The sequence below is a fragment of the Monodelphis domestica genome, chromosome 3 (genome assembly GCF_027887165.1).
Source record: "Monodelphis domestica isolate mMonDom1 chromosome 3, mMonDom1.pri, whole genome shotgun sequence".
Lineage (NCBI taxonomy): Eukaryota > Metazoa > Chordata > Mammalia > Didelphimorphia > Didelphidae > Monodelphis > Monodelphis domestica.
The window spans coordinates 62,630,249-62,651,516 of NC_077229.1; the positions used below are offsets into that span (position 1 = coordinate 62,630,249).

At 47.1% G+C, this 21,268-nt stretch overlaps 2 protein-coding genes across 8 annotated transcripts in view; both read left to right on the plus strand.

Annotated features, from left to right (window-relative positions):
* The window catches only part of ADAMTS10 (ADAM metallopeptidase with thrombospondin type 1 motif 10), a 38,625-nt gene extending 26,843 nt beyond the window's left edge, over positions 1–11,782 (plus strand). For 2 of the 6 annotated variants that reach the window (XM_056822035.1, XM_056822037.1), the window contains exons 16-25: positions 2,278–2,411; positions 3,180–3,303; positions 3,741–3,821; positions 3,988–4,151; positions 4,454–4,580; positions 4,921–5,050; positions 6,020–6,224; positions 6,873–7,049; positions 8,802–8,961; positions 10,975–11,782. In XM_056822035.1, coding sequence (XP_056678013.1) covers positions 2,278–2,411; positions 3,180–3,303; positions 3,741–3,821; positions 3,988–4,151; positions 4,454–4,580; positions 4,921–5,050; positions 6,020–6,224; positions 6,873–7,049; positions 8,802–8,961; positions 10,975–11,084 — 1,412 coding nt within the window. In that variant the 3' untranslated portion in view covers positions 11,085–11,782. Of the gene's footprint in view, positions 1–2,277; positions 2,412–3,179; positions 3,304–3,740; positions 3,822–3,987; positions 4,152–4,453; positions 4,581–4,920; positions 5,051–6,019; positions 6,225–6,872; positions 7,050–8,801; positions 8,962–10,974 lie in introns of those variants that run through there. The other 4 variants (XR_008917350.1, XM_056822036.1, XM_056822038.1 and 1 more) reach the window with 4 other exon arrangements.
* A 201-nt stretch (positions 11,783–11,983) lies between these two features.
* The window catches only part of MYO1F (myosin IF), a 57,305-nt gene continuing 48,020 nt past the window's right edge, over positions 11,984–21,268 (plus strand). For both annotated transcript variants that reach the window (XM_007489456.3, XM_007489458.3), the window contains exons 1-2: positions 11,984–12,536; positions 19,807–20,489. In XM_007489456.3, coding sequence (XP_007489518.1) covers positions 20,487–20,489 — 3 coding nt within the window. In that variant the 5' untranslated portion in view covers positions 11,984–12,536; positions 19,807–20,486. The remainder of the gene's footprint in view (positions 12,537–19,806; positions 20,490–21,268) is intronic.

Consider the following 21,268-nt stretch of genomic DNA (forward strand, 5'->3'; position numbering starts at 1 on the left):
TTGCTGCTCTTTGAGTTCCCGGTTGTTCAGTTTCACAAGCATTTATTAATCCCCTATTGTGTGCCAGGCACTGAGCCAGGTGCTAGGGAGTCAAAGACAAAATTTTAAATAGTCCCTCTGCTCAAGGGACTATTTTTACATTTCCTGAAGAAAGTCTGAGGTAGGATGGGATCATCAATGATCCTCTACTCTCTGTCCTCTCTAGGACATTTACCAGCTTATCAGCTATATTAAAAAGGAAGGAGAGTCTGTTCACACCTGAGTGAAGGGACTAGAGAGGATCAAAGTGCTCTGGGAGCCCAGAGGATACAAAACTGATTCTTAGTTCCCAGGAAAAAGCTAGGAGAATTAGATGAAAAATTAAGAATGGAGAGAAGTGAAATTAAGAATTGGGGATAAGAGAGGATATTGTCAGCTGATAATCACTTCTCAATGCTGTCTTCTTCCTCCAAACCAGAGATTTTAGGGAGGTCTATGAACTTGAAATGGAGGAAATTACATTTTTATTTTCACTAATCTCTAACTGAAATCACTTCCACCAAAATGGATATCTTATAAAAGGGTCCATAGACTTTAACAATCTGACAAAGAAGTCCATGAATCAAAAAATGTTAAGAATCCTCTAAACCTTTTAATTTCAACAAATTCCCAACTCCAGTTTCTTTTAAGGATCAGATCAAGAGGGACAGCTAGATAGCTTTATGGAAAGAGGTACCTAGAGATGGAAGGTTCTGGGTTCAAATGTGGCTTCAGATATGTTTTAGCTGTGTGACCCTGGTCAAGTCACTTAACCCCGATTGCCTAGCCCTTGCTGCTCTTCTGCCTTGGAACTGATACTTAATATTGATTCTAAGACAGAAGGTAAAGATTAAATTTTTTTCATTTTAATTTTTTAAAAAGGATTATATCAAGAGAGGGATCCTTTCCTTCATCTTCTATGATGAATGTACAGTTTCCCACCATATTCTATCCACCCAGGATGCTGCAGAGAATAGCCCTGCAGGCGATGGGGGAAGCTGGACTAGGTGGTCTTCCAAAGCCCCTTTCTAGCTCTGTGATTCTCTTCACCATATCACACTGCCTCTCAAAGAAATCTGGTGTCCACTATTTCATCATTTTGCAAATCCTGTGTTGAAGGATGAAAACTGAGGAACGTACCTTGCCCACTTACTTTTAGCTAGCCCTACTCTTTCCTTCCTACCCTGGCTCCCCCTTACTCCAAGATCCTGGCAGGCTAAATAGCATCCAGTTCACTGTGGTTAGAAACTATTCTCCACTACCCCCTTCCTCCACCTCTCAGTGGGAGGGCAGGCTGGGCACAAGGCTGGACATATCAGCTCAGTCTGCAACCAAAAAGTGGATTTGACCTTGGGCTGCATTAAGGGAGCCTTTAGAGTCTTGGGCAAGGGAGGTAACATGACCTTGGTTCTCTTCCCTCTTTGGACTCCTTCCAGAGTATTATGCTCAAATCTGAGCAGTCCAATTTAAGGACACTGATAAATTGGAGTGTCCCTTATTAGAACATAAACTCCCTAAGGAGAAGGACCTTTTTTTCCTTGTATTTATAGTCTGAGCTCTTAGCACAGTACCTGGCATATAGCAAACACTTAATCAATTCCTACTTGCCTCACTCCCTTTCTTTCCTCTCCTTTTCTCCAACTCTCTAAGCAAAGTCAGGATTGATGGAAGGAACTAGGGTTGTTTAGCCTGAAGAGGAGAAGATTTCAGTGGCCTTCTAGTGGTTGAAGGGTATCACATAGAGGAGGGATTAGATGTGTTCTCCTTGGCCCAGAAGGCAGAATTGGAATCAATGGGTAGAAGATACAGAAAGGAAAATCTCAGTTTAATGTCCGGAAAAACTTTACAGTCATGGAAGGTGTCCCAAAGTGAATGGGCTACTTCAGGAAAAAGTGTATTTGCCCTCACATGAGGCCTTAGGGCAAAGACCATCTGGAATGGTAAGGGAGGGTTCTTATTGAGACTTTTTAATCTTTTTTTTAAGCCTTCACCTTCCCTCTTAGAATCATTATTGTGTATTGGTTCTAAGACTGAAGAATCCTAGTTCTTTTAACCCTAGTTGCCCAGCCATTTATTGTCTGATTTGGATAGGAAGTGTCTGAGACTAGATTTGAACCCAAGACTTCTCAGTCTCCAGACCTGGCTCTCACTCCACTGAGCCACCTAGCTGCCCCCACCTTATTCAGGCTTAAGTGGAACTAGCTGGCTTCTAGGGCTCTTCCAACTCTTAAGATTCAGTGATGAATGATATACCACTAGGGGGTGTGAAGTCCTGCTCCCTCACCTGCTTGGCAGAAGGCTTCAACTTCTACACAGAGCGGGCAGCAGCTGTGGTGGATGGGACACCATGCCGGCCAGATACTGTGGACATCTGCGTCAATGGAGAGTGCAAGGTAGAGAAAAGGAATTGGAAGGGGTGGGGTTGAGGAAAAGAGGAGAAAGGGCATCAATCAGCAATATGATAAATGCAATTTGCAGACATTTCCAGCCAAATGCTAGATGCCGAGCTCTGTGTGTTAGGTGCTGGAGGAGAGATCTGGTTTGGATAAGGCATAGTCCCTGCCCTCATGGAGCTTACAATCTAGAAGGGAACACAGCCTCAAGCCCAACACATAGTCCATTGAGTGTAGATATGTGTTGAGCAGAGCCAACCTGTGTGCTGTGTGAGGTCTGAGGGGAAAATGGGGTTCCTGGCATGGGCTGGGATGAGCAGAGGACTTGGAGTAAGGAGAAGAACATCATAGACATTCACACTACACTATGGAAAGGCCCAACTGAGAGATTACAAAGCTGTATGGGGGAGCCTCATGCAGCTTGGCTGGAATGGAGAGTAAAAAGAGATCAGGTTGGAAAAGGAAGGGTGGGTCAGATTGTGGAGGGTTCTGAATGCTAAGGAAAGGAGTTGTCAATTTATTTAGTGGGTGATAAGGAGCCATTAGAGATTTTTAAACAGAGAAAGGGCATGACCAGATCTTTGCATAAGAAAAGACTCTACTTATGTGATATATAGAATGAATTCAAGAGGGTATGACCTATTAGGGGGCCATACTGCAAGTGTCTGAGCAGGTGGTGATGACAGATAGTCACAATGGGAAGAGAGGAGGAGATATACAGAAGAAGAAATAGGTCCTTCCCTGAAAATTTCCCCTTTCCCCCCCTAGCATGTAGGCTGCGACCGAGTCCTGGGTTCAGACCTTCGGGAGGATAAGTGTCGGGTGTGTGGGGGTGATGGCAGCTCCTGTGAGACCATCGAGGGTGTATTTTCTGGGGCCATCCCAAAAGGTGGTAAGAGCTTGGCAGTTCTGCACTAACCCTGTGCTTTGTGGGCTAGGAGGGTATGCCCAGAGTCAGGACCCAGTGATCTCCCAAGTTCAGTCAGCAGTGCTTGCTTCAGCAGCACATACACTAAAAAAAGCAAATACACTAAAAACGCTATTTTGGGGAGACAAAGTATAGGGAAGCCCTACTGTCTTGGGGGGCCTCAGATCCCAGGACAGGAATGGGAAGACATTCTGGGGAGAGGGGAGGAGGATGGTCAGGATGGAGGTCAAAGACAGGATAAAGAGGAGAGAGGAAATTGACAAGTGGGTTGGAAAAGATTCTTGGGGAAAGGACAAATGAATTTGGTGGGGAGAAAGCTAAGGGAGGATGACTGGGTTGGGTAAAAGGCAGTTATGGAGATAGACTCCTTATGAGGTGGACATTTGGGACCTATTTTCCAGAGTATGAAGAGGTCATTTGGATTCCTAAGGGTTCTGTCCACATTTCCATTCAGGATTCGAATCCATCCCTCAGCCACCTTGGTGAGAGAGAAACTGGTGTTTTGGGTATATAGGGACTAGAGGGCATGATCTATGGGAAGGGGTAGAGTAAAGGGAATGGTTTTAAGGGGTTTGGTGGGGAGGTAGGTATAGCCGATTACCCCCTACCCTTACTGTACTGACCTATATGCATCCTGCCTTGTACTAGCCCTAAAAGGGGAAGATGATGCCTTTCTCCTGGATGGGCTACCCAAGAGCCCACAGCCCCACCGCTTGCCCCTAGCTGGAACCATCTTCCAGCTACACCATGGGCCAGACCAACCCCAGATTCTGGAAGCTTTGGGCCCAACCAACATCACGATCATTGTCATGGTAACCATGAAGCTAAGAGAGGGAACAGGGATAGGAAAAGGGATGGTGGGGCAGGAGTTTGGCCAGGCAGCCGGCCTCTAGGAGCTCCTTCCTTTTGGGGAGTTCAGTCTCCAAATCAGGAGGCTGGCATCCACTTTTCTAGCACAGGCTGGGGGACTTCCTGGCAGAGCTCTCTAAGCCTAGGGTAGGGGTAGGGGTTTTGTTGGGAAAGTTGACTTTCTTCCTTTGCGATGTCCTGGTTCCCTTGATGGGCCCCAGAATGTGAGGATCCCTCACCTTCAGCCCGACCCCACTCCCACCAGGTCCTGACCCGATCTGAACTCCAGGGAATCCGATACCGCTTCAATGCACCGATCTCCCAGGAGGCCCTGCCCCCATATGCCTGGCACTATACTCCCTGGACCAAGTGCTCCGCCCTGTGTGCAGGCGGTGAGGCTGTCCAGTACTGGTGGGGCAGAGAAGATGCTAGGAAGGGACTAGAGCCCCCACCCCAGGAGGTCATGGAAGGGAGGATTCTGGGGAAGGAATGGAGGCCCAGGTGGAACTAGACCCTGAACAAGGAGGGAGGAAGATGGGAGGAGAAGGGACTGAGACCTGCCTGGGTGGGTAGTTCTCAAACCAAGCTTGAAAAGGGAACTCAGGATCTCAGGCTCTCAGCTCTGCCCCTTCTGAAAGCTCACCTCAGGGTCCTTTGGTGTAAGGGTGGGGTGAGGATTGGGATGGGCATGATAGGGTCAGGGAGCTGAGCTGGCCCTTCCCCATCCCCCAGGCAGCCAGGTACAGGCTGCAGAGTGTCGGAAACAGCTGGACAGCTCCACTGTGGCACCTCATCACTGCAGTCCTCACAGCAAACTGCCCAAGCGCCAGCGGGCATGCAACACGGAACCCTGCCCACCAGAGTGAGTACCTAGGAGGCCAGAGGCCAGGGGGAAGAGGTCGGGGAAGCTCACTCTTTGAGGAGCTCAGGTAAGGCTCTTCCCCCACCATGCTGGGAAATCATCACAGCATCTGAGGCAGAGGGACAGAATTCCAGCTCATGTGGCTTTGGGCAGGCAGGTCTCTTAAACTCTTTTGAACTCAGTTTCCTCATAGGTAAACTTAGAATTTAGGGTTAGATCACCTCTAAGGCTCCTTCCCACTTGAAATCTGTGATCCTGTAATGCACGCTCATTGGGAGCAGGACTTATGTCATTCTTTGTAAATGATATTCCCAGTGTCTAGCATGGGAAGGAAATGAGCGTTTATTAAGCACCTGCAGTGTGCTAGGCACTGTGCTAAGCTCTTTACTGACATTCTCATTTGATCTCATGACAACCCTGAGAAGTAGGTGCTATTATTATCCTCACTATACAGTTGAGGACACTGAAGCTAGCAGGTGTCTGATCACAAAGAGAGCTACGGTCTTCCCAGGTGTAGGGCTGATACTCTATCCCTGGTGCCAACTGTACAGTTTATACTGTATAAGTAAATGTTTCCCTTGATAGAATGTAAGCTTCTTTTTCTTCTTTTGTTTTAGTTAACTCCTTACCTTCTATCTTAGAATAGATACTGTGTATTGGTTCCAAGGCAGGGCTGGGCAATGGGGGTCAAGGGACTTGCCCAGGGGCACACAGGTGGGAAGTGTCTGAGGCTGGACTTGAACCTAGGACCTCCCATCTCCAAGGCCTGGCTCTTCATCCATTGAGCCACCTAGGTGGTCCTTCTCCCATATTCTTGTGCATTAGCTACTCATATTCAACCAGACTATGAACTCCACGTACATTATATCCTGCCAAGGACCAAGTTTAAGGATCTACAACAAAGGTTGGACAGTTGAATGGACAAATAACACATTCTCTCTTTACCCTCCAACTTCCATATATCCCTAGCTGGGCTGTGGGGAACTGGTCGAGCTGTAGCCGGAGCTGTAACTCAGGAGTGAGGAGTCGTTCTGTGGTGTGTCAGCGTCGGGTATCTGCAGAGGAAGAAAAGGCTCTGGATGACAGTGCTTGCATCCAGCCCCGGCCCCATGTGCTGGAGCCTTGCAACAGCCCTGCCTGCCCCCCAGAGTGGGTTACTCTCGACTGGTCTGAGGTGAGCCCCGTTTCGTTCCCTCTCTGTTCTGCCCCGTAGTCATCCATCCCATTCTGAGAAGCAACCCTGGCAGCTGCCTGCCCCATAATTCCCCCCTAAGTGCCCAGGCTCCCTCAGTTTGTCCAAAATGTTCTTGTTCCCCTCCTCACTCTTCTTCCACTCTGCTCATGCCATTTTCCTGCCACCACCAGCTTCCCCCCCTCCCCAGTTGATGCCAGGATGGTCCAGTTAAACCTGAAATGGATTTCCATTTTATACCCACCCTTGTGCACTGCACTGGCTGAGGGAAGGTTTTTCCAATATTCTTCACTCTCCTTGAATGCAAGAGAGTAAGACAGTGATTCTCAACGTGTCTGGTCTTGGGACCCCATTGTGTTGTTAAAAATTATCAAGGATCCCAATGAGATTGTGTTCGTGTGGGTTCTTAGCTGTCTATATTTACCATGTTAAAAATTAAATTTAGCTTTTTGTTTGGAAAATAGTTTTGATGTTGAGGACCCCTTGAGAGTGGAGGCTCTCAGGGGATCACATTTGGAGAACCGCTGGTATGGAAGATTGGTACTAGCATCCCCAGGGGAAGCCTTCAAGGGAGTCCCTGAAGAGCTGGTCCCTGATGCCAAAACCCTTTATACCTCCCTCCATCCCCAGTGTACTCCCAACTGTGGGCCCGGCTTCCGACACCGAGTTATCCTGTGTAAGAGTGGAGATCACAGTGCCACGTTGCCCTCTACCCAGTGCCCAGCAGCTACCAAGCCACCCACCAGCATGAGGTGCAACCTCCGCCGGTGTCCCCCACCCCGTTGGGTGACTGGCGAGTGGGGAGAGGTATGGGGGCTGGCTTGAAAGTCTGTTGTCTCCAGGAACAGGTTGGGGGTGGGCCCAAGGCAAGGATCCCCAAGGAGTGGATTGAGGAAGGCTCCAGATGGAAGGGAGGGACTGAGTCCAGAAAACATTCATTCAACAAATATGAGTGTCTCTTATGTGCCTGACCCTGTGCTAAACTCTGCTGGGAAATAGAAAGGAGTCACCTTCACTCCTGGCAATGAGTTAGAGGCAAAAAAAAAAATCCATTATCTTGGATTCTGGTGAATTCTTAGCCCTTTCCCAATTTTTCAATCCCTGCCTTGGCTAGTCAGTTAACAACAGCTAAGTTGTCTAGGCAACTGGGTGGTATCCTAGATAGCATGCTAAATTAAAGGGTCAGAAGATCTGAGTTCAAATCCAATCTGAGATGTCATAGCTAGCCTACTAGTGATTTAATGCTGGGAAAGTCATTTAACCTTAGTTTCTCCATCTCTAAAATAATAACAACAATAGCTATCATTGATCTTCAGGTGCTTAGAAATGCTAGCTGTCATTATTGGCTTCCAAAATTGGGGGAAAACTGGTGGGGAGAATCAATAATCTCAAGTTTCTCAAGAAGGTCCTTATGGCTTAGTTTTTCCACTCTCAGTCCCCTGTTGTAGAGAACAGCAGCCACCCTGGGAAATCTTCCAGGGTCAGGAGGGGAGGAGCTGGGTGAGAGAATAATAACTCATATTTATAGAACACTAAAAAGTTTATAAAGCACTTTCCCCAAGGCCCCAAGGGGGGGTGGTGGAGAAAATCTAGTATCTAAGCCAAGACCTGAACCCAGGAGGAAACTTTTTACTTTACTTTGTATTCCCAGCACCTAAGGCATTGCCAGACACATAGGAATCACTTAATAAATGTTTGTTAAACTGGCCAACTGGTCAACTAATTGACTAACTGACCAGTTGTCCAATTGACTGTCTAACTGACCAACTGATTGACTGACCAACTGACTGACTGATTGACTGCCTGTCCAATTGATTCACCAGCTGACTGACCAGTTGAATGAATGAGTCAGTCAGTCAGTGACCAAAAAATCAAAAAGCATACTCCTTTCATCCTTGATACTCTTTGTGTGAAGTTCCTGCAAAACTCTGTGCCTGGTTCTTCTGGAGAATACAAGAAGCTCTACCCCTAGACCAGTGATGGTGAACCTATGACATGGGTGCCAAAGATGGCATACAGAGTACTCTTTCTGGGCATTCAGCCACCCTCTCCCTCCCCAGAGTTAGTTACTAAAAAAGCAGAGGGACTCCGGCAGAGCTGCTTCCCACCCCCTTTCTACTGTGCCTGATAACATTTTTTCACATCACTCACCTCTCTGCCCAGCAATCTAAAGGGAGGGCTTTCTCCTTCCCCTGTGTAGGGTAAGGGGGGGTGGGGGTGGGGGCAGGGTACACCTTGTCCTGGATGGTAGGGGCATGGAATGTTGTCTCTGAGGGCAGGTGGACATGACAGTGGGGAGGGTGGGGGGTGGGAGGCCCAGAACTCTGTCTCTAAAGGTTCATCATCACTGCCCTAGACTGAACCTAGACTCTGACAAGGTGACCACTAGGGCCCCTTTTGGCTCTGAATCTCACCTCCTTTAGGCAGTGTGTGTGTGTGTGTGTGTGTGTGTGTGTGTGTGTGTGTGTGTGTATGTGTGTGTTGGGTTGGGTATATGTTATTTTGTATGCGTGTGCATAGATACACATTCATCATGAGTTCCCCCTCTCCTGTCACCAGTGCTCAGCGCAGTGTGGCTTTGGGCAGCAGCTGAGGTCCGTGCAGTGTACCACACACACTGGCCAGCCATCCTGGGAGTGCCCCGAGGCCCTGCAGCCTCCAGCCATGCAGCAATGTGAGAGCAAATGCCAGAGCATCCCCGCTGGGGACAGCCCTGAAGGTATTCGCCAAGGGTAGAAGGAAGGGGAGAAGGGATTTGGAGGAGAGAAAAGGGTGACCCACATCTGCTGGGTTACAGGTGCCAACTCTGCTGAGAGTCAGTCTCCTTGCATGATACATATGCTTTTGCTACTGTTTCCATGCCTTATTTTGTTACACAAAACTTAGTCTATGTAAAGAAGCTTTGGGTCCAGAGTGAGAGAGATGACAGGTCTGCAGTCTGTCCTCTGGCTTGGTCTGATGCCATTCCGAGTTTTGGATTTAGTCTGGGCACCATATCTTGGGAAAGACCCAAGCTGCAGGGCATTCAGAGGAGGGTGACCAGGAGAGGGAGGACTCTATGTAGACCAAGTCCTATACGGAGGAACTGAAAGACCTGTCCTAGAGGGGGGAGAGATTGATTTTGAAGGAAAAGGAGACCTAAGATTGCCAGGGTCCCAGTCTTCTATTTTATGAAGGTGTCATGAAGCAAGGAGATTGGGCTTGTTCTGCTTGACCCCAGAGGGCAGAACAAGCAGCAGTGGGTTTTTCCTAAGGTAGTGAATTATCAGGATGCTGAACCAGCCCTGGTATCACCAGGAATGCCCTAACCATGAGAGTTATCCCAAAGTAGAATGCATGAAAGCATACAATTTTCCACTTGTTTATCTGGGTTTTGTGGTTTTATAGGATTATTCACTTACAAAAATGAAGAACATGGACATATGTTTGCATGATACTACACATATAACTCAAGTCGAATGGACTATCTTGGGGGATAGTGAATTCCTTGGTGCTAGAAGCCAGATGACCACTGGTCAGGATTTTGCAGAAAAGGATTCCTACTTAGTGGAGAGTGGAGAGGGTGGATGAGATGCCTTCAGACGTCTCTGCCACCTCTGAGATTCTGTAATCTCTTCTCTGCCCCCAAAAAAGACCTCCACCCCAAAGCACTTGATTGGTTCCCTCTCCCGTGAGGATTTGAATAAGGGAAGAGGAGAGATGCCCTCTCCAGACCCATCCCTCCCATTCTGGCTAGGCATGCTCCAAAGCCAGGCTTTGGTCAGCTGGGACTGGGTGGGGTGGGATGCTCAGACAATAGCTCCTGGCTCCATTCTTGCATTTCTCTTGGGTGGGGTAAACCACAGGCAGACTTAAGACATAGGCAGTCATGGGGTTTTGCAGCTACCCAGCCCAAAATTTTCCCTGCTGCTGTTTGTTACATGTGTGCTTGTTACATCCATGTATAATCCTGCCACGTCATGTGAGCCCCCTAGAGACAGGACAGGCAGTTCTGTTGCTTAGGATCAACAGAACAACACTCCAAGAGGGAGCAGCTCCAAGTACATCCTCAAACTGATATGATCATATATGTGTGTGTATATATAATATATAGAAGTATATAGATTATGCCCCCCTCAAACTAATATTAATACAAAAAGTAATTAAGGGTCGGCTAGGTGGCTCAGTAGACAGAAAACTAGGGCTAGAGATGGGAGGTCCTAGGTTCAAATGTGGCTGACACTTCCTAGTTGTGTGACCCTGGGCAAGTCACTTAATCCCCATTGCCTAGCCCTTACCACTCTTCTGCCTTGGAATCACTACAAGTATTGGTTCTAACATGGAAGGTAAGAATTTTTTTAAAAAAGCAATTAAGATCAATTTAGTTGTGCTGAAGAGGAAATTAATTACTTAGAGAAGTTCATGGATGGGTGTTGTTAATAACACTCTTGGTCTTTCAGCCTTCCATCATTATTCTGGTTAATGTGGTGCTAAACTCCTAGTCAGAGAGGCAATGAGTTAAATATTTTCTTACTTCTACATTTCCATGACCCAAGACAAAGCCCTGGCTGTCATGCCCTAGTTACGGCTCTGAGTTCCCTTACGGGGCCATTTGTCACTGCTCTGTGACCCAGATGATTCTCTGTGCCAGGCTGCGGGTGTTTTTGCTGCACGGGAGTTTCCAGGAGTGGCTCTGGGACAAATGAGTGAGCTGGAGCAGCCAATTACAAGACTCTTCCTTTCCTCCCTACAGAGTGCAGGGATGTGAACAAGGTCGCCTACTGCCCCCTGGTGCTCAAGTTTAAGTTCTGCAGCCGCGCCTATTTCCGTCAGATGTGCTGTAAAACCTGCCAGGGCCGCTAGGGGTGGGGGGCAGCAGCTGGAGACTGAAGCTGAGACCTGGAGGCTGGGGGCCAATGGGGAGGGGGTGGTAGTTTGAATTCATTATTTATTGGCCCTGGCCCTGTGCCCCAAGTGGACCAATGAGTCCCAGCAGAAGCCTTTTGTAAAACTCTATGCTTCTTCCCCAGCCTTGAGCGGGTGGTGAAAGGGAGGAAGCCCGGCTGGAGCAGAGAGGCCCAGAGATGGGGGCCCTGCTGCTGGGCTCCCCACTGCGATTTGACCTGCATTTGTACTGTGAAGAACCGGGAAGGGGGCTGGGGAGTTCCTGCTCCCACCCTCTTTGCCACCCTTGGTGCTATGGGGTGCCCAAAGCCGGTCCCCGGGTCTTCCCTTCTTCCCTTAAGCCCTGAGCACCCAAAAAGGACTCTGTTCCCTGTTCTTCCGCTTCTGAGAACACACGTGGGTCTGCAAATGGATGAGGGACTGCCCCCTCCCCCCCAAGCAAACCCTCCCCCCTCAGTCCTTGGTGCCCTCCCTCTATACTCCCAGCACAAGAAGGGTCCTTTCCCAGGTCAAGGCTGCCCCACACGGTGCTAATAGTCCCCCCTCTGGGGCATGGGAAGTGGGCAGGGAGCCATGGCCAGGGAGCAGCTCAGCCCTGGCCCCTCAGTGTCTCCCCACAAGCAGCCCCGGGTCAATAAAACTGTCTTGTGTCTACATCCCAGTCTGTGGTCCTTGGACACTCACCTGGGAGGGTCTACCCCATTCCAGATATCCCAGAATTCAGCTTTCTGGGAAGTGCTATGGTCTGCAAAGCCCTTTCTCAAGAACAGTTGAGCGGTTCAGCTCAATCTAAAGCCAGAGGCCTGGGATCATTTAGGGGCTCCAGGTTAGCCGGTGCAGAACGAGCTTGAAGTCTGAGGTCCAGGTCAAGTCTAGCCCCAGAGCCACTGAAGAAAAGGTCCAGATGAGGTCAAGACTCAGTCTTGGAATCAAGAGAGGTGTAGGGCTCACTTTGGGGTCAGTCATGATGATGACTGAGTACTTTAGAGTACTTTAAGGGGGCACTAGGTAGCATGGTGATCTGCCTTCAGACACTTCCTGTGTGACCCTGGACAAGTCACTTATCCCTAATCACCTAATCCTTTCCACTCTTGTCTTAGAATTGATAGTAAGACAGAAGATAAAGGTGGTTTTTGTTTTTATTGGAGTACTTTTAAGTTTTACAAGGTGCATTCTTCATAAGCCTGTTGGAGAATTTGTACAAATATCCCTATCTTACAGATAAGAAAACAGGCTCAAAGGGGGGAAATTGTGCAAGAAAATCCAGGGAGATCAATGACTTGAACACAGGAAGGGTTCTTTCACTCTACCTCTACTTCCCTTTCGTCAGTGCTAAGGCTGAGAGAACAGGGACTTTACAGAAGGTCTGGAAACCTTTGACAGAAGCCTCAAGACAGTTCTCTCCTCAAGGTAAGGGTGTTGCAGGGAAAAGGTTCCCACTCTCAGACCTTCTATAGTCTAGTTGGCCCATCTTGTGGCTCTTTCCAGCTGCTGGGCATGGCAACACAAATGTCTAGCACCACAAACAGGACTCATTATTCAGTCAGCTGAAAGCAGGTTGCTTCCTAGAGCAAAAAGAAATGCACATGGAGTGGTCACTTTCTCCCCTGATCCAGACTCACTAGGTGACCTCAGCCAAGTCCTCTTCCCTCTCAGGAGCCCTAGGGTTGAGCATCATGTGATACAGAAGGAACTTAAGACCCAGGGAGAAAGAAAAAGAGCCTTGTCTGCCCAAGGTCACCTGAGAAAGGTAGAAAGGATGAGATGTAAACCCAGTTCCTCTGCCTTCAAGGCCAGTGCACTTACCACTCTTCCACATCAAGGCTCTATTCCAGCTCTGGTTTTATGTTCTAAGGGTCCTCCTAGGTGACCTTCCCTGCTTAAAAGGGCCCTCCCAGCCCTGACAGTCTGTATTCTAAAGACTCTCCCAGCTCTGACATTCTCTGTTCTAAGGTCACTCCCAGCTCTGACATCCTCTGTTCTAAAGACTCTCCAGCTCTGACATTCTCTGTTCTAAGGACCCTCCCAGCTCTGACATCCTCTGTTTTAAAGACTCTCCAGCTCTGACATTCTCTGTTCTAAGGTCACTCCCAGCTCTGACATCCTCTGTTCTAAAGACTCTCCAGCTCTGACATTCTCTGTTCTAAGGACCCTCCCAGCTCTGACATCCTCTGTTTTAAAGACTCTCCAGCTCTGACATTCTCTGTTCTAAGGACCCTCCCAGCCCTGACATTCTGTGTTCCAAGGACTCTCCCAGCTCTGACATTCTCTATTCTAAGCTCCCTCCCACTTCTGACATTCTCTGTTCTAAGCTCCCTCCCACTTCTGACATTCTCTGTTCTAAGCTCCCTCCCACTTCTGACATTCTCTGTCCTAAGCTCCCTCCCAGCCCTGACATTCTGTATTCTAAGGTCACTCCCAGCTCTGACATTCTCTGTTCTAAGGACTCTCCCAGCTCTGACATTCTCTGTTTTAAGAGCCCTCCCAGTTCTGACATTCTGTGTTCTAAGTTCCCTTCCAGCCCTGACATTGTGTTCTAAGGACTCTCCCAGCCCTGACATTCTGGGTTCCAAGGACTCTCCCAGCTCTGACATTCTGTGTTCCAAGGACTCTCCCAGTTCTGACATTCTCTGTTTTAAGAGCCCTCCCAGTTCTGACATTCTGTGTTCTAAGTTCCCTTCCAGCCCTGACATTATGTTCTAAGGACTCTCCCAGCCCTGACATTCTGGGTTCCAAGGACTCTCCCAGCTCTGACATTCTGTGTTCCAAGGACTCTCCCAGCTCTGACATTCTCTGTTCTAGGAGCCCTCCCAGTTCTGTGTTTTGGGCAGAATGGATGTGTCCTTCTTTGCATTATTTGTTCTTTATCCCATGGTTCCTTGCAGTTCTAAAACACTAGCCCTCACCCAAGGACAGGTTAGAGGATAAGGTTTCTACCAGAGGGGATGTAGCTTGGAGCTATTCGAAGTGCAATATCTGTGTAAACCACCAGGGGGTGATCAAAGCAGGAACTATGCCAGCCCATTTAAGTGAGCGTGTGTTCTAGACTCACCCAGCAATCCCTTCCTTGGGCCACCTACAGCCTTCCCCTAATGCTCCCAAGAAGAATACTTAAAGTCGAGGAAGAATGGATTAATTTTTAAAATCTTAATTTTCTAGTTCCTCCTCTCCTCCCTAGAAGCCCAGTTTGGTTTCCCTGATAACTTATAGCCCCCCAAATTCAGTCACTTAGCATTTATTTAGTCTAAAAGTATTCACTGAAGTAAAATGAAAACAAGGTATACCTGGGGTTAAGACCAAGCAGCTTAAGCCAAACTGTCCTGGTTGGGGTAGTCTGAATTCTCCATTTGCATTTGTAGAAAAACACTTTTGGAGCAATCTCAATCTCCAGGTCAAAAAAGAGAAACTATCTCATTGTTTTACACTGACTCACAATCCCCATAGGTACTGTATTCAATTCCTGGTTGGCTGCTCCTACATGCAGATTATAGATTTAAAACTGAAAGGAGAGACTTTAAATCCAATCTTCTCATTTTTATATATGAGGAAACTGAGGCCCAAGGAGATGAAGAGACTCATATAAGATTACATAAACCAGAAGTAGGATTTGAACTCAGATCCTAACTCTAAATGCTCTTCATTCTCCCTTATTAACTTTCTGCCAACCTTTCCTTCCTCTCACCTTTCCTTTCTTCTACTCCCTTCCCTCTCTCCCCTGCCCTTCTTTCTCCCTTACCTTCTGTTTTAGGATTGATAAACTAAGTATTGGTTCCAAGGCAAAAGAGCAATAAGGGTTAGGCATCAGAGTTAAGTGATTTGCCCAAGATCATATACCTAAGAAGTATCTGAGGTCAGATTTTAACTCAGTTCCTTCCAGCTTTAGGTCGATCACACTGAGCCACCTAGCTGCCCCTTTGCCATATTTCAATGAGCTAGACCTGGGAAATACTTCCTTTCTCTCTCATCCCAAGCCACCTCTATAATCAGACTCAGTCATCTTGAATTCTTTTGAAGCAGTGATGGTGAACCTTTTAGAGATGGAGAGCTGGGCCCCACCCCCATCCCACCTCCCAGAAACCTTGTGCTATGACCTCTCTCCAAATTCCCCCTCATCAAGTGCCAGGCATGCCCCATCTCCCCTTACCCCACACAAGTGAGGGAGAAAGTGCTCCCATTAGACTGCTTGATGGAGGGGCAGGTGAAGTGAGGAATGTCCTCAGCTAGTGTAGAGAGGGGAAGGGAAGTTCTTCTAGCTCTTGGCTTTCTCCAGCTCTGGTACCTGTGAGCTGTCCACCTTACCTTCTGTGCACTCCTATTGGACTGCTGAACAAAGGGGTGGGGGATGTGAAAAAATGTCATCAGGAACAGTAGAGAGGGGGAGGGGAGAAGCTCAAACTGAGTCCATCTGCCTTTCTAGTAATGAACTCTGGTGGGGAGAGGGACCAGGTGCCCACAGAGAGTGCCCTGTAGGTCATCTTTGGCACCCAGGCCATGAGTTCACCATCACTGTCCTAGAGAGTCACACCTGGACAGAATCAATCACAAGGCACTATGTCTAGCCTTTTAAATGTCCCTTACACAATGCAATCATTATGCCCTTTCAAAGCTACTTTTTATGTTATCTTCCTCATTTCCACCACTCTTTTCCTCAGGGTTATTCAACTGTATCTCTTTAAAACAGCTACAGGGTCAAAAGCAAGGGGCTTCAATGGGTTACCTGAGATTCCTTCAGACTTGAAACCCCATATTCTTTATTCAGAAGACCTTTGAAGTTCTGTTGTTCCAGTCTTCTATAATATTTCCTCATGGGACTACATTATCCTTGTTTCTCATTCTCTTTTTCGTAACTGCCAAATAGCATAAAATATAGGCAGCAGTAACAAGTGTTGAGTGTAGAAATGGGTACAATGAGAGCTAGAGCCAGAATGGGGATCAGGAGGAAGCCAAGCATGGAGAACTCTGGGGCAAGAACCTGAGAAAACTGTGTGACCAAGTATCAAAGATCAAGTTGATGCCCCGAAGCAGAAACAGATAAATTAGAGTAAGAGTGTATTCAAAAAGTAAGAGCCAGCACAAGAAGTTCAGCAGACAGGTAAGTAAAAACTGATAGGTCTATCTCTCTCTCTCTTTCCCCCCTACTCCCCTCTTCCTCTCTCCCTCCCTCCCCCCTACTAAAACAGTTACATAGAACAAGTCTTTAATCAGGACAATGGAAACTTCGGACGACCACACAGAGTCAAAAACATATCACACAGCCAAATTGGGACTCTGGGAACAATGTCTCTGGGGAAATGCACCATGAATGGGAATGTTCATCATGGGAATTTCCAACAAACTGAAGAATTTGGGGTCTTATATATTTTGGGGAAAATAAAGGACAGGAAGGACAGTAGATTTGGTTTACATGGAGACAAGGGAAAAAAAGTTTGGGGGGTGGGACTAGACTACCTGGAAGAGGCAATGCAATGGGAGATACTTATAAAGCAAAAAGTTACTTGAGATTTGGTTATATCTAATAATTCTATCCAGGCTAAGAACATTAGGTACTTGAAGGTTTATTGTTCAGTCTAAGACAAGGGTCAGTCTGGGAGTTCCTTGAAGGCAAGTTCACAAGGAACAAAGGTAAATTTGGGGGTTCCATAAAACAAGGTTGTCAAGATCAATAAATGTAGGGAAATGTATGAATCTTGTATAGCTGCAGGAATGAAAAGCAAAGATTGACAGCTCTACCCCAATCACCTATCATCTTGCCATGAGAAGCTCCAGAGTATCCTGCATGGATCTAGGCTAGCTTCTAGGGGCATGATGGGCATTGGAAAGATTTTGCTCACCTCCATCTCAAATGTAAGACTGTTGGAGAGACAGCTGGAGGAAGCAAAAGGAGTTCAAAAGAAAAATTTGCTCACCAGGACTCTCACCATACTGGCTAGGTATCCTGAGGACCTGATTCACAAAAGAACTGAAATAGCCAGAAATTATATTCCAAATGTCTCTAGGGAAAGGAGATAAAATAGTTTCTGTAATTCAGGGAAGGACCAGTAGGTAACAGTAGTAAGTCTGGAAAAAACCAAGAAATGCTAATAGCAATTCAATGTAGTTGCAACAGATGGCAACTAGAAAATAATATAAGCAATTAGCAAGTTTGCTGAAATTTTATATACATTATCTCATTTGACTTTCACAGGCCTGTGAGATGGGTTCTATTTTTATCTCCATTTCCTAGAGAAGGAAACTGAAGCTAAAAGTTTAAGTAATTCATCCTTGGTGACTGCTAGTATCTTTCATAGGATTTGAACTCAAGACTTCCTGACTCCCAAGTCTAGTACTTTTCCACACTCAACACATGTACAGTTTATAGGCATATATAAACATTCCTCAATTGGCGTATAATAGCCATAGGAAAATCCATACCTCACCCCACCCCCAACATGCATAAAGGCTGTTATTCCCACTCCATGAGTGAGAAAGGGAACACACATAGCCCTAGACATCTCACATTTCTAGGGCTGCATTTCAATTGGAAAAATCTCTGTGTCTCTGAAACCCCTACTTACTGCTTTCCCAGAAAGCTGCTGATGTTATTGTTGAACTACTGTCTTCATTATTACCCTGCCTTCTGCTGGTTCTATCCTGAATTGCAATTGCTCCTAGAGGAAGAAGGTATCTATGTGGTATAGCGATTAGAGTGCTCAACTTGGAGTCAGGAAGTCATCTTCCTGAATTCAAATCTGGCCTCAGACACTTGAGTTATGTGATGGGGGGCAGCTGGGTAGTTCAGTGGATTGTGAGCCAGGCCTAGAGATGGGAGGTCCTGGGTTCAAATCTGGCCTCAGACATTCCCTAGCTGTGTGACCCTGGGCAAGTCACTTGACCCCCATTGCCTAGCCCTTACCACTCTTCTGCCTTGGAACCAATAGACAGTATTGATTCCAAGACAGAAGGTAAGGGTTTAAAAAAAAGAGTTATATGATGCTGGGCAAGTCGCCTAACCCTATTTGCCTAGTTTCCTTATCTGCAGAATGGACTAGAAAAGAAAATGGCAAACCACTCCAGCATCTCTGCCAAGAAAACCCCAAATGGAGTCACATGCCTGGCCAATATGAACCTAGAGGGAAAATGCCAATTTAGAATCTAACCCTTAGCCCAAGAGCTATATGGCATCAACTCTTGGGAATCAGACCCATAACTGCTATTGTCCTAACCAACACAAGCAGAATTCCTCTGGTCAACTCTGTCTTGGTCTGGAGTCAAGAAGATGAGTTCAAATGCAGTCTCAGATCCATACTAGTTATGTGACTTCAGTCAAGTGATTTAAATTCTGTCTGACTCAGTTTCTTCTAATTGTAAAATAAGGATAATATCAAAATAAGATGTTTTAAAGTGCTTTGTGCAGTGTCTGGAGCAGTAAGTGCTAGATATTATTATCATCGTCGTTATCACCCACACTCATATTAGGTGAGTAAACTCTATTCAGCTCCCACCCAAGATGGCCCCTGGAAGCTAGTCCAGGTGCATGTGGAAATACCTGCAATCTTCACTTAGCAACCTTGGAGGGCTTGAGGGAGAGCCCACAATGTTTGTCTTGCGTCTATTTATTTGGTTGCCTTGATTTGGGAGCCAAAATCCTTATGTTGTCATACTCCCTGCCATTGTCTTAAACAAGTTCCTACCTCTCTCTGGGTCTATTTCTCTGGGAAATGAGGTGATTGGCCCTAGTGATCTCAAAGGCCTTTTCTGGGGTCTGAGTGTCTGGGCCTTTTTTAAGCCTGGGGAGCTTTTTTATATTTATAGCATGACCCACTTAGAGCTGAGTCTGGAAGGCATGTAGACAGATGTAGGACAGCTTTCTTCTTCTTTTTTTTTTTAGTTTATTTATTTAATTAATTAATTTAGAATATTTTTCCATGGTTACATGATTCATGTTTGTTCCTTCCCCTCCTCCCACCCCCCTCCCATAGCCAATGAGCAGTTCCACTGGGTTTTACATGTGTCATTGGTCAAGACTATTTCCATATCATTAATATTTGCATTTGGGTGATCACTTAGAGTCTACATCCCCAATTATATCCCCATCAACCCATGTGATCAAGCAGTTGTTTTTCTTCTGTATTTCCACTCCCACCGTTCTATATGGATAGTGTCCTTTCTCATAAGTGTAGGGCAGCTTTCTAGTTGGCACTTCCTCCTTCCTTTAACTTCCCCTGAACTTCATGATTCCCATCACAGATTCTATTCTGCTACTAACCTACTATGTCACCTTAGACAAGTCACTTCCTTTTGCTGAGTCTTTGTTTCCTCTTGCCTGGAGGAATAGGAGAGAATAGCCTTTCCCAGTCTCCCACATGGGCATATGATCAAATAAGACCATGGATGGGAAAAGGTTTTGAAAAGTTAGGGGCAGCTGGGTAACTCAGTGGATTGAAAGTCAGGCCCAGAGATGAGAGGACCTGGGTTCAAATGTGGCCTCAGACACTTCCTAGCTGTGTGACCCTGGGCAAGTCACTTATCCCCCATTGCCTAACTCTTACTGTTCTTTTGTCTTGGAACCCATACACAGTATTGATTCTAAGACGTAAGGTGAGGGTTTAAGAAAAATGTCTCATAAAAACATCCTTTAGGAGAAAAAAGTTCTTCACATCTAACCTATGTATGTATGTTGTTCTTGTTTTGTCCCTAGCAGAAAAAGAAATTGAGTCTGGTTGAGCCTCCCATCTCTGAATAAAGAAAGGTTCCACATTTCAGACAACTGCTGTTACACCATCCTAACCTCAACCTCAGTCTTCCCCTGAGAAGCTTCCTCAGACTCCTTCCCTGACCCTGAAAAATGAAGCTATTGGGCTCAGGGGAGCCACATCTCCCTGGGCTCAGGGGACCACCATTCCTTTCAACAAGCCTGTATTAACAACATCCTATGTGCTTGATGTTCAAAGACAAAAAGGAATACAGCTCCCTGCCCTCAAAGTGCTTATAGTCTATTGGCCGAAGGAGAAATGAACAGAACCAAAGCTGCCTCCCAGCTTCCTGTTAGTAGAGTCCAGAGGCTGGACTCACTTCTAGGATACCCACAGCGCCATCTTGCCCCCTCCTCAGAGGAGGCCTCTTCTCTCTCTGTGGTGAGAGCTCCTTCCCCCCCTGGCCCTGCCCCTCCCAGTGATAGGAAGTGGGTGTGGGGGAGCAGAGGCCTTTGTAAGAGGAACTGATGCTCCCAGTCCTGCTACCCAGAGAGCCAGCACCAGGCCATGTCTGAGTCCCCACCAGGAGCCCCCTGATCCTGGCTCTCCCAGTAACCACAGCGAGCCCCACCTGCTTCACCCCAGAAGACCCAACCTAGGGCCAAGGGGACCCAGAGTTGCAGCCACTATGGTGAGTTGGGGTCACAGTGAAGCTCAGAGCAGCCTCACTCAGCTTGAGGCAATTCCCTGCCCCACCCTAGGGTGTCTCAGGAAGAACTCTAACCCTAGGGGTCTTCTTTGGGCTCTGTCCCAGCTTCAGATAGACCAGTGGGTGTGTGCCATTCCTCAGGTCCATCCCCATCCTCCTCCTAGACCAAGTAAAATGGAACAGCCCCCTGACTGAGTGTCAAAGACCTGGGTTCTAATTCTACATCTATCATTGACCTCCTATATCACTAGAATGAGTCCCTTTCTTGCTTTGTGCCTCAATTTTCCTATCTGTTAAATGAGAAGGTTGGATTTAATTGTCTGGAAGGGATTTACGAACTAAGGCTCATCTCCATTCTTTCCTGGGAGTGCAAAGCCAGAGCTTTTAAGGGTTTGGACCAAGGGCAGCTGATGCTACCTATTCAGGGGGAGGGTTTCCAAGGCCAGGAAGCTGACAAGGGGGACTGACTCTCCAGGAGATTCCTCTAGAGTCTCCCTTCCTTCTGGTGCCTGGGGATCCAGCCTAGCCAGCATCCATGTCTGCAGCTGGAATTAGGGCTCAGCTGGAATAGAATCCCATTCGTAATGATTCCTACAGTAAAATTGCCACTGCATTTTCTGTCTCTGTACTGTTGGTATTGTACTGTCAGAGCATAGGAAGTCATAATGCTGAACCCCATAGGCACTGTGATGTGCAAAGAGCCCTGATCAGGCCAGGAGCTAGGACACCTAAAATCTGAATCTGCTGCTGACTGACCGCTC